General features: G+C 43.5%; 1 protein-coding gene across 2 annotated transcripts in view; it reads left to right on the forward strand.

Annotated features, from left to right (window-relative positions):
* Positions 1–12,809, forward strand: part of LOC140203947 (kinesin light chain 1-like) — a 126,704-nt gene that overhangs the window by 50,658 nt on the left and 63,237 nt on the right. For both annotated transcript variants that reach the window (XM_072270141.1, XM_072270142.1), the window contains exons 7-8: positions 213–300; positions 1,776–1,877. In XM_072270141.1, the coding sequence (XP_072126242.1) occupies positions 213–300; positions 1,776–1,877 (190 nt within the window). The remainder of the gene's footprint in view (positions 1–212; positions 301–1,775; positions 1,878–12,809) is intronic.

Genomic DNA, 12,809 nt, shown 5'->3' on the forward strand with positions numbered 1-12,809 from the left:
GCTGTCAGTTGTTGCAGCATCCAGTTGCTTCAACGTGCCACTTGGAAGCATTCCTCATGCAGGGTTTGAACCACAGTGTCAACTTCTCCTTTTCCCCCAGCAGATGCTGTCTAATCCTTTGAGCTCCTCCAGCAGGTTGTTTCTTGCTCCAGATAATGGTGTCTGTATTCTCTTGTGTCTTCTGTTAACAATTATTTGTCTGATTTTTACAGGGATCAGAACAAATACAAAGAAGCAGCCAATCTTTTAAATGATGCCCTGACAATCCGGGAGAAAACCCTCGGCCAAGATCATCCAGCAGTTAGTTTAATTTCTTTATGTATAACCGTAGTTAGGCTGGGTTATTATGGCTGCTTGGAAGGAAAGTACCTGGGACAGATGGGGCAGATGTTAGTCAAAACCAGAACTTCTAACATGGCAAAATATCACAAAGGACTTCTCCCTCATTAACGGCACCAAGCCATAGTGAAGGGAGCTTGTTAAAAGCACAATGTAAAGTATATGGAGAGGTGGTGATGTTTAGGGAGACACATCCTTTTTTTTTCCAAAGATTGGGTTAGCTTTATTTGTCACATGTACATTGAAACATATAGTGAAATGTGCTATTTGCATCAACAACCAACGTAGTCCAAGATGTGCTAGCTTCATCTGTCACTTGCCAGCTTAAACTCCCCTCTCCACCTTCTTATTTTGGATTATTTCCCCCTTCCTTTCCAGTCCTGATGAAAGTTCTCAGCTCAAAACATCCCCTCCTGTGTTAACCATTATTACATCTGACTTGAATAGCATTATTTGCCACGTGTACTTTGAAACATGAAGTGAAATGCGTTGCTGGCGTCAAAACAAATCAGCAAGGATTGTGCCAGGCACCTCAGAAAAGTCAACCTAACATGCCCACAACTCACTAACTCTAACTGTACGTCTTTGGAGTCTGGGAGGAAACTGGAGCACCTGGAGGAAACCCACGCAGTTACGTACAAACTCCTTGCAGACAGCAGTGAGAATTTCACTTTGATCTTCCATCTGGCATAGTTATAGCATTACACCAGCCGCTACATTACCGTGCCAGAGTCCCAGCTTTATGTTCAAGGCATTCAAAGAGATGGCTACTAAAGATGGAGCAATTAAAATCCATCATGCTCAGCAGACCAGTGCAAACAAGTCCATGGCAGTGCCTGGTTGTAGAATTGTCAGGAAAGGTCATTAATGGGACTTGAAAGCTGGAGGAATTCAGCAACGCAGGCAGCATGTATGGATGGGAATCAACAGTCAATGTCCCAGCCCAAGACCCTTCATCAGGACTGGAAGGGAAGGGGGAAGAAGCCTGAATGAGAAGGTGGAGGAGGCGAGGGGTAAGACCAGAGAGGGGGGGAAAATGAAGTGAGAAGCTGGGAAGTGATGGCTGGAAAAGGTAAAGGTCTGAAAAAGAAGGAATCTGACAGCAGAGAGGAGTGGACCATGGAAGGGGCAACAGTGGGAGGTGATGGGCAGGGTGAGGAGAAGAGAAGGGGTAAGAGAGGAACCAGAAGGGGAATGGAAAAAGAGAGGCGAGAGGCGGAGAAATTACCAGTAGTTAGAGAAATAGATGTTCAGGTTGGAGGCTACTCAGACTATAAGGTATTGCTCCTCCAACCTGAGAGTTGCCTCATTGTGGCAGTCAACAAGGCCATGATATTTGTGCAGTACGGTGAAAGGCTATAGCAGACTAAATAGAGTTGTGTGGGAAGACAAAAAGACTCTCTAATCTCACCTGTCCTTTCACTCGTTCTGTGCAGGTGGCTGCCACTCTGAATAATCTTGCCGTACTCTTTGGCAAAAGAGGAAAATATAAAGAGGCAGAACCACTGTGTAAGAGAGCTCTGGAAATCCGGGAAAAGGTAAGAAAATGAGAATCCTTACTAGTTTGTCAGGCTTTGTGTTAGTTTTTCATTGATTCTATTGTATTTCTTTGTTCTATTGTAAATGCTGCAAGAAAGTGAATCTCAAGGTAGTATTTGGTGAGATATATGTACTTTGATAATAAATTCCCATGGTAGGAGATCCTAGGACAAGAGGGCACGACTTCAGGATTGAAGGACGTCCTTTTAGAACTGAGATGCGAAGAAATTACTTTAGTCAGAGGGTGGTAAAACTGTGGAATTTGTTGCCACGAGTGGCTGTGGAGTCCAAGTCATTGGGTGTATTTAAGGCAGAGATAGATAGGTTCTTTATTAGCCAGGGCATCAAAGGGTACGGGGTGAAAGCAGGGGAGTGGGGATGACTAGAAGATCAGCCCATGATTAAATGGCGGAGCAAACCCGATGGGCCAAATGGCCTACTTCTGCAACTATATCTTATGGTCTTAAATTGCTTTGACTTTGACTTTATTACTGTAGATCTCTCTTTAAGGGCGGTTTATTTCACAAGTGTTGTGGTAGTTCATGTTATTTCTGTGTCGCTCAGTTAGCCACTCCCACGTGGGAGGAGGAATTCACATATTATACAAGCAGTGTTATCCGTAAAGTTCAGTTGAGTAGCCTGCATGCTGGCGTGCTGGTGTGTTCTCTGCACTGCCCCTCCATAATGAACACAACATGGTGTCAAAAGTAGTTGCTCATCAATGAATTCAGGCTACAGATCAAAGGAGACCCCTCCAACAAGAAAGAATTTACAGTAAGGCTTTTTTTATTCATATATATTTGTGAGAGGTGTCCAGGGACTTAGCGGCTTGGACTACCGAAGCTAGTTGCTAACTGAGATTGAGCGGAGACCTGGCTAGGGTTGATAGGCAACACATTTGAGTGGATACAATGTAATAATCCATGGCCACTAGCCTGGGAAAATGCTCAGAAACACAGACACAGCAGAGGAGTCAGTCAAACTCTCAAGGAGAGACAGAAAATAAGACTTCTATAGTACAAATAAATAAAATAATAAACAAGCAAATACCTACATCTACTTACCTAATAAACCAACCCCCCCCCCCCCAAGCCTGAGACATTTGATTTCTCTAAACCGAGGGACTTTGAAAAATAGCTCAGACACTTAAAGAGATTGAGGGGTTCAAGCAATCTCACTCAGGCTTCAGAAGAGCATCAAGTAAGCACACTGATATACTGCATGGGTGACAAAGCTGATGACATCATGGGTGGATCAGGACTGACAGATGCTCTGGAAAAAGGAGTACAAAATAGTGTAGGACTATTCAAAGAATATTTCACAGGAAAATGAAATGTGATATATGAGAGAGCAAAGTTCAACTCCGGAAAACAGGAGCCAGATCAAGGTGTAAATGATTTCATCACAGCATTGTATGCCCTGTGCATATGAAAACCTGAGAGATGAGCTCATTAGGGACAGAATTGTTGCTGGACTACTAGACACCAAATTGTCAAAGAAACTTCAGTTGCAGGCAAGTTTCACACCAGAGTAAACTATTACTCTGGTCAGGCAGAGTGAGAATGTTTGTCAGCAACAGGCAGAACTAGGGCATGAAAACAATGTTGAGGTAAAGTTAGAAGCTCTACAGAAAGCAGGGTGCAGTCAGAAAGACAATAGAAAGAGGGAACAGTAGAGCTCAGCTCAAACAAAACAAACAAAACGCCCAACTACAGGAGATGCGGCAAGTCTCCATTCAGCATCAAAGAGCTCTGTCCAGCAAAAGAAGTGAAATGTTGCCAATGCAATAGAGTTGGCCGTTATAAAAGCCAGTATCACTCAAAAATAGTTCATCCGGAAGTCAAAGAAAGCCATGATTCAGCCAAAGAGAGAACTTTCCTTGGTGCTCCAGATTCAAATAGACAAGGCTGGTGTTCTACAGCTCAGTTGCAAAGTGAGGTAGTGACGTTCAAAATGGACACTGGGGCAGATGTCACAGCCATCCCCAAACATCTGTTCAGAAAACTGGCATTACACTAAACCCAACAAAGAAAGTGGTGATGGGGCCTGGGAGACATAAGCTCAGTGCGAAAGGAATGTTCATAACATCTATATGTAAAAATGAGAAACAGTGAAAAGTTATGTTGTTCAGAATTTCTTCTCACCTCTACTGGGACGACATGCCATCAAGAAGCTGAACCTCTTTTCAAGGTTGGATTTGCTAAACATTGCTCAGAGGTAGGAGAAATACCTGGAGTTGTTCACGGGCCTGGGGTCTGAAAGAAGAGTACCTTATGCAATTGAGGCCTGGAGTAACACTTTATTTTCTGACCACATTGAGGTATATACCAGTCCCATTGATGATCAAAGTCAAAGCTGAATTTGAGAGAATGTAGGCGCTGGACATCATAACTAGAGTGAATGGACCTACTGACTGGTGTGTGGGCATTGTTCCTGTTCCCAAGCCAGATGGCACAGTGAGCATCTCTGTTGAGATAACAAAATTGATTAATTCAGTGAGGCAGGAGAAGTTTATTCTGCCCTCTGTTGAGCACACATTGGGTATGCAGGGTTCTTCACCAAACTAGGTGCAGAATCAGGGTTCTGACAGATTGTTTAGCTCCCAAGTTACAGAAGCTCGCAGCCTTTATCACACCATATGGACGCTATGCCTTCAAGAGACCACCTTTTGGCATCTCATCAGCCCCTGAACCCTTTCAGATAAGGATGAATGAAACTTTGTCCGGACTAGAAGGACTAGTGCTCCACATGGACAATATACTCATCTTCAGAGGCTCAAGTGAAGAACATGACAAAAGAGTGGAAGCTGCCTTGGAGAAACTGAAACAGGCTGGAATCACCCTGAACAAAAATAAATGTGAATTTGCGAATTTGGAGGTGAAGTTCTTAGGCCACCAACTATCCTCAGAGGGATTGCAACCAAAATCAGGTAAGCTGGCAGGAGTTTGGACAACAAAACAGCCTGTGAATGTATCAGAGATCCACAATTTGCTTGACATGATAAACCAGATGGGAAAGTTCATTCCAGATTTAGAGGAGAAAACAAATCCATGACACGACCTCCTCTCTCAGAGAAATGTTTGAACCTGGGACGCACTACAGAGGTCATTCTCATTACTTAAAGCAGAGCTTATCTCTCTGCCAACATTGATATTCTTTGACACAAACACAAGGGATTCTGCAGATGCTGGAAATTCAAGCAACACACATCAAAGTTGCTGGTGAACGCAGCAGGCCAGGCAGCATCTCTGAGGGGAGGTACAGTCGACGTTTCAGGCCGAGACCGTTCGTCAGGACTAATCTCTTACTAGCTGTTCCTTCAGTTAGTCCTGACGAAGGGTCTCAGCCTGAAACGTCGACTGTACCTCCTCCTAGAGATGCTGCCCGGCCTGCTGCGTTCACCAGCAACTTTGATGATTGATATTCTTTGATCTGAACAAAACACCCAAGGTCTCTGCAGACACCTCTTCCTTTAGCTTAGGGGGAGTGCTTATGTAAAACCGGCGGCATATGCATCAAGAGCATTGAATAGCGTAACGCCCAAATCAGAAAGGAGATACTGGCTGTTGTGTACACTTGTGAATGCTTTAGCTGCTACTTGATAGGCACTAAATTCCTACTTGAAACAGACCACAAGCCAACTGACAGCGTCCTTAGCTTGAAAAACTTGGGTGACTTACCTTCACATCTGCAAAGATTCGGAATGAGGCTTATGCAATACTGTTATAACATTGAACATGTCCCTGGCAAATCCTTCAGAACATCAGACCTTCTGAAGAGGATGCCATGCAAAACTGAGTGGATGGAAGCTGACTCCACTCCCCATGGAAGACACCAAAATCTACTTAGCTCAGATATATCAAAGCTTTCCCGCATCACAGAGTAAAGTGGACAAAATTCATACTGAGTTGAAAAAGGATCAAGTCTGCAGCATGATCATGCAACATTGTGAGCGTGGATGGGCAGTTGTTCCAAAAGGAGCTCATTAATCAGACCTTGCTGGCTTGAAAGAAACACACTCACCATTTTTGATGGTTTGCTGCTAAAGGGCTCCAGACTCATTATTCCTGCTTCTATGCACGCCAAACTCATGAGTCAAATCCATCAAGGCATCAAAAAATGTCGCCTAAGAGCAAGGCAATCTGAATGGTGGCCTGGTCTGAGCACACAGCTGAGAGATTATGTAAACCTATATGAAGCATGCGGTAAACTGCACAAAAGTCATCCCTGTCCCACAGAATTCCCAGACCTTCCATGGCAAATTGCAGGCACAGACATTTTGAGCTGAAAAGAAATAAATATTTTCTCACAAACGAGAAAATCTGCAGATGCTGGAAATCCAAGCATAACACACAAACTGCTGGAGGAACTCAGCAAGCCAGGCAGCATCTATGGAAAAGAGTACAGCTGACGTTTCAGGCTGAGATCCTTCATCAAGACTGGTAAAAAAGGTAAGTCAGAGTAAGAAAGTGGGGGAGTGGTGGGAGTGGGGGGAAGAACCACAAGGTGATAGGTGAAACCGGAAAGGGGAGCGGTGAAGTAAAGAGCTGGGAAGTTGATTAGTGAAAGAGATACAGGGCTAGAGAAGGGGGAATCTGATAGGACAGGACAGAAGGCCATGGAAGAAAGAAAAGGGGGAGGAGCACCAGAGGGAGGTAATAGGCAGGTAAGGAGTTAAGGTGAGAGTAGGAAATAGGAATGGTAAAGGGGAGGGGCAGGGGATTTACTGGAAGTTCAAGAAATCGATGTTCATGCCATCAGGTTGGAGGCTACCCAGATGGAATTTAAGTTGTTGCTCCTCCAACCTGAGTGTGGCCTCATCATGATGGTTGAGAAGGCCATAGGTTGACATGTCAGAATGGGAATGGGAAATGGAATTAGAATGGGTGGCCACTGGGAGATCACTTTTTCTGGCGGATGGAGCATAGGCACTCAGTAAGGCGGTCTCCCTAATATACAGGAGGCCACACTGGAAGCACCGAACACGGTAGCTGACCCCAGTAGACTCACAGGTGAAGTGTTGCCTCAACTGGAAGGACTGTTTCGAGCCCTGAATGATAGTGAGGGTGGAGGTGTTTGGGGCAGGTGTAGCACTTGTTTCGCTTGTAAGGATAAATGCCAGGAGGGAGGTCAGTGGGGAGGGAATAAATGGACAAAGGGATTGCATAGGGAGCAATCCCTGGAGAAAGCAAAAAGTGGTGGGTGGGAAAGTTGTGCTTGGTGGTGGGATTACTGTGGATTACTACTCACAGAATGTTGAGCCCCAAGCTGTCTTCTGCATCCTCAGCAGCAGTTATACAGCACCTGAAACCTGTATTTGCACACCTTGGAATACCAGAGACTCTTATATCAGACAATGGTCCGCAAGTCAGCTGCTCAGAATTCAAAATCTTTGCTAGGGACTGTGAGTTCAAACACCAGACAAGCGGTCCACGGTACCCACAGGCAAATGGAGAACTAGAAAGAGCAGTGCAAACTGTTAAAAGTCCCCTACTGAAGGCAAAAGATCCCTACAAAGCACAACACCACACCTCTTGCAAATGACTACAGTCGAGCTATGAATGGGCCAAAGACTGAGAACAAGCCTGCCTGTTCTTCCTTCCCTTCTTAAACAAATGAGAAATTTTGAGACAACACAGCGTGAGAAAATAAAGAGCATGCATGATCTCAGACGCAGAGCAAAACCTTTGTCGCTGCTTAGGAGTGGTGAAGCTGTTTGGGTTTCAGACCATTTCACCAAGGGAACAATAGTCCGGCAGCATGCACTACAATCGTTTGTGATCAGAACATCACAAGGTGAAATCAGGTGGAACAGACGTGTGCTTGTGCACCTTCAAAGTCCATGAAAGGTAGAGGAAGAAATAAAGTAGACTGATCATTATGATGAGGTCCATTCACCCAAGGTGGACACACTTGTTCAAGAATCTCCATTCGCCCCACACTTCCAGGAATCTATAACCAGATTGGGTTGTTTATCTGTCCCATCACAGAGATTTCCTCCATAGCCTATTTGCTTAGGGCAAGTTACTAAAAAGGCAGAATAATCCTCTCAATTTGCTGGAGTGTTTAGCTAGTCTCCTCTGACCTCCATTAGATTTAGTGTTTTTTAGAAAGAGTTCTGATGTTGAAAACATTTCACAAATGAGACTGTTCTTTAAAAAAAAAAGATTTGGTGAAAACAGAGAGAGACCTTAAAAACAAAGAGAAAGACAGTTATAATGTTGACAATTCTTTTTTATGACAAATTAACTCTTCTCGGGCTTCCACCAGGTATAGGTATCAATTATGACCAATGTTTCGATGACAAACACTGCTATCTTCATCAGGAATGATACCTGGGCATGTCTAGTCCAGTAGCATTTATACCCCCTTGGTCCATCCCTTCTGATTGGATAGTCCTCATCCAATCAGGTTTCCACTCTCCCACCTTGTTTACCATGGAATTCCTGTTCTTACTTAGAGCGAGACCTTTGTCTTTGTAAAATTCTTTTCCTCTAGTTTTATTTCAATGACTTCCTTTACTAGGTGGTTCCAAAAACCATTGGTGCAGCACAGTAGCTTTGTGCCGTCAAAGTCAATGCTATGGCAATTGCGAATGCAGTGTCCTACTATCACCGATTTCTCTGGGTGACCCAAACAGATACACCTCCTGTGCTCTTTGATACGGGTTTCCACTGTGCGTCCAATCTGACTGATATACGCTGCTCTGCATTCACAGGGAATCCTGTAAGCGTCAGCCATCCTGAGTCCCAGGTCATCTTTGACTGCATAAGCTGATATTTGAGCTTCCTTACGGGTTTGTGGATGGTATTATCTTGGTATTTCTTGATCCCTCCAGAAACCATGAAAATATTAGGAAGGCAGGCAGTAGCGACAGGTTCCTCCTTGTTGCTAGGTTTCCTGGTTTTTCCGTCGGCCTTTCTAAGGACACTGGAGTTAACCACTACACTACCACCTCGCCTCGCGTCATGGGGAAAACATACAAACTTCTTACAGGCAGCAACAGAAATCAAACCCCAATCGGTTGTCACAGTCACTGTAAAGCGATTGCACTAACCACTACACTACCACCCCATCCTATCAATAGCAAGTTTTAAGGGATAAATTGTGATGACATTTTGCCTAGACATGTCTTGAATTCTATTATGTTTATGTTTGAGGGCAGGGCAGAACCAATTCAAAACCTAAAGATTGACATTAAAAGACACTGTTTCATGTGAAAGAGGACTGCAGAACAAGGGAACATTTAGATTTTGAGCTCAGTTGTGCAGGAGTGAAATCAGAGCACAATGTCTCCACATAGAGGGATATGGAAATTTGTAACTCCATCTGGGATAATTACATTCTGAAAAGGCAAAGGATAATGCTTTTTGTAAAGACATATAGCTTTGTGGAACAGGAGTGTTAGAAAGGAATTCAGGTATAAAATAGCTGAATGACAAAGAATGCAAAAGGGTTAAGTTGCTGATGCTTTCTGTCTTGCATTTCAGTTGTAGCTCGAGGTCTGAGGCACTAAGTGGGTGCTTTATGAAGTAAAACGTGTAGTTACGCATAAAAATATATTACAGAGAGTATTGAATTTCTGCAGTCTCAGCCCCTGCAGCCTTTTGCTGCCAGTGCAGTAATAACACTTCATTTATAGTTCTACATGAGGACCCTCTGGGGCTCTTCTGCTAATTATCTTCCCCCATAGCATGAAAAAGTGGTTAACATCTCATCCTTCAAACCTAATTAACAGACAGCTTGTTTAAGACCTGCAGGTTATAGTTCCGACATTAAGTTGCAAGTTAATCTGAAGTAATAGGGTGCCAGGCTTGTAGATAGCATGACGCTATTACAGGTTGGTGCGTTTCAGAGTTCAATTTCAGTGCCGCTTGTAAAGAGTTGTCTGTTTACCCCATGAATGCCTGGGTTTCCTCCAAGTGCTCCAGAGTCCAAAGAAATACCGGCCAGCAGGTTATTTGGTCATCGTAAATTTTCCCATGATTAAGCAAGAGTTAAATAGGTGGGTTTCTGGGCAGCATAGCTCGTTGGGCTGCAAGAGCCTGTTCCATGCTGTATCTCTGAATAAAATAAATAACATACCAGAAAATCCTGATGGAAGGTGATTGACCTTCATCGATGCTGCCTGACCTGCAGAGTAGTTCCATTATTTTCTGCTTGTACTTAATTAGAAACCTAACTGGGTAAAATTGGAAGTGTCTACTCAATTCATCGTTTAAATCTTGTCACCACCCACTCATCATTTACTCTCTTCTGCTTTCCATCTTTTCTCACACATTACCTTTGTTTTCATTTTATGCCTTGCCCCCACCTCCACTCCACTTTTTTCTTGCTCTGCACTTGCATCTGTTCTGAAAAATAGCTAATTATTTTGAAATGTTAGTTTTGTCTGTGTGGCCTGGGGCATTTCCAACATTTTCAGATTTGCAATATTTTGTCCTTTTGATATTCTTGATCCGTATTTGCTGGGTTCATCATTGATTGATGAGATTTGTAAATAAGAGCCACAGAGTAGTAGAGAATGTATCTTATACACAAATTTGTATCTGTATTACATCCGGCATAAATTGTTGCAACACACATAAAATGTTGGAGGAACCCAGCAGGTCAGGTGGCATCTCAGCACAAAGTGTTGACTGTTTATTCCTCTCCATAGGTGCTGGCTGACCTGCTGAGTTCTTCCAGCATTTTGTATATGTTGCTCAAGATTTCCAGCATCTGCAGATTCTCTTTATTGTTCTAGAGAAGATATCCTGGCTGTTGGAGACACAACAAGAACCTCTCTGGCATGTTGAACATAGAACAGTACAACACAGGAACAGATCCTTCGACCTATAATGTTGTGCCAAACCAGCTAAAAAGTAATTTTTTTAAAACCCAAATACTAATCCCTCCTTATCTACTCAATGTGCATATCCCTTCATCTTCCTCACTCTCATGTGCCTCTATAAACATCTCTTAAAAACCTCTAATGTACTTGCCCCTATCACCATACCAGATAGTGCATTCTAGGCATCCATCACTCTCTGAGTAAAGAAACTTAACCCTCACGTCCCTTTTGAATATACCCCCTCACCTACAATGCTCATGCCTCTGGTATTAGACAATTCTACCCCGGAGGGGGAAAACAACTCCCTGTCTACTTTATCTATGCCTCTATCAGATCACCCCTCAACCTCTGCCACTCCAGAGAAAACAACCCAAATTTGTCCAGCCTCTCATCATAGCACATGCCCTCTAAACCAGGCATCATCCTGGTAAATCTCTTCTGCACCCTCTCCAAAACCTCAACATAGTAGGGCAAACAGAACTGTATGCAATACTCCAGGTGTGGCCGAACCAGAGTTGCAATATAGCATCTTGACTTTTGAACTCAATACGTTGACTTATAAAAGCAAGTATTCCATAAGTCTTCTTAACCACCCTATTGACCTGTGTAGCCACTTTCCTGGAGCTACAAATTTGGACCGCAAGATATTTCTGCTCAGCAACAGGGTCTTGCCCTTAACAGTGTACTGTCTCCTATGATTTGCCCTATCAAGGTGTAACACCTCACGTTTATCTGGGTTAAACTCCATCTTCCATTTCTATGCCTATACCTGCATTTGATCTATACTGTGCTGTATTCTTTGCCAGTTTTCTACACGATCTAGAACTCCACCAATCTTGGTATCATCTGCAAACTTACTAACCCACTTATCCACATTTTCATTTAGGTCATCTATATACATCACAAAAGCAGAGGTCCCAGCGTAGATTGCTGTAGAACTCCACTAATTACTGACCTCCAGCTCGGATAAGTCGCTTCAACCATTACCCTCTGTCTTCTCTGTGCAAGCAGTTCTGAATCCAAACAATCAATTTTCCATGGATCCTGTGCATTCTAATCTTCTGGATTAGCCTCCCATGAGGGCATTGTCAAACGCCTTAATAAAATCCGTGTAGGCAACATCCACTACCTTACCCTCATCAACCTCTTGTCACCTTGTCAAAAAACTCAATCAAGTTGGTAAGACAAGACCTGCCTGCACAAAGCCATACTGGCTCCCCCTAATTAGGCCATGAGTTTCCAAATGCTCATATATCCTATCCTATGTTCCCCCTAAGTTGTGTGCATGTGCCCGCACACACATATTTCAACCAGCGCGCAAAAGAAATTACTGTGCGCACAAAAGGTTAGTTACCTAAAATAATGTAGTAATTAATAATTATACTTACCGAAAATAATCTTTTAGCTAAATGTTTCTGTTAACTAGTTAGTCGGTGTTTCAAATACCACAATGCGCGTCGCTGAATTACGTCACCTCACCTTTCTCGTTCCAGTTTGTACAGCTGCATCATGGCGGCAGCCATCTTTGGCAGACAGCGTTCATATCATAAAGTTTACAAAGAACTGTTTCAAATCCTGTAGATAGCTTACTAAGTTTTTATTGAAAAAGATCAGTCAAATGACCCTGTGGCTAAATAAATAATAAAGGCATCCGTTAGTCTTGCAAGACCATGGATCTGCGCCTGGAAAGTCTTCACTTTGCAGGGCACAGGCCTGGGCAAGGTTGTATGGAAGAACAGCAGTTGCCCATGCTGCAAGTCTCCCCTCTCCACAACACCAAAGTTGTCCAAGGGAAGGGCATTAGGACCCATACAGCTTGGCACCAGTGTCGTCGCAGAGCAATGTGTGATTAGGTGCCTTGCTCAAGGACACAACACCTTCCCTCGGCTGGGGCTCGAACTCACAACCCTCAGGTAGCTAGTCCAATGCCTTAACCACTTGGCCACGTGCCCACACAAAATACTGTCACAAGAAATTGACGAACATCACATACAAAGTAGCTTTACAGGTTTTAAGTGATGTCTTTGATGAACTAGCAAGATTCTGCAAAAGAGTGGCCTGACACCGACTGATTCACTTCATTTTGCGTGAGGCAAAA

This window comes from Mobula birostris, chromosome 10, assembly GCF_030028105.1.
Source record: "Mobula birostris isolate sMobBir1 chromosome 10, sMobBir1.hap1, whole genome shotgun sequence".
NCBI lineage: Eukaryota > Metazoa > Chordata > Chondrichthyes > Myliobatiformes > Myliobatidae > Mobula > Mobula birostris.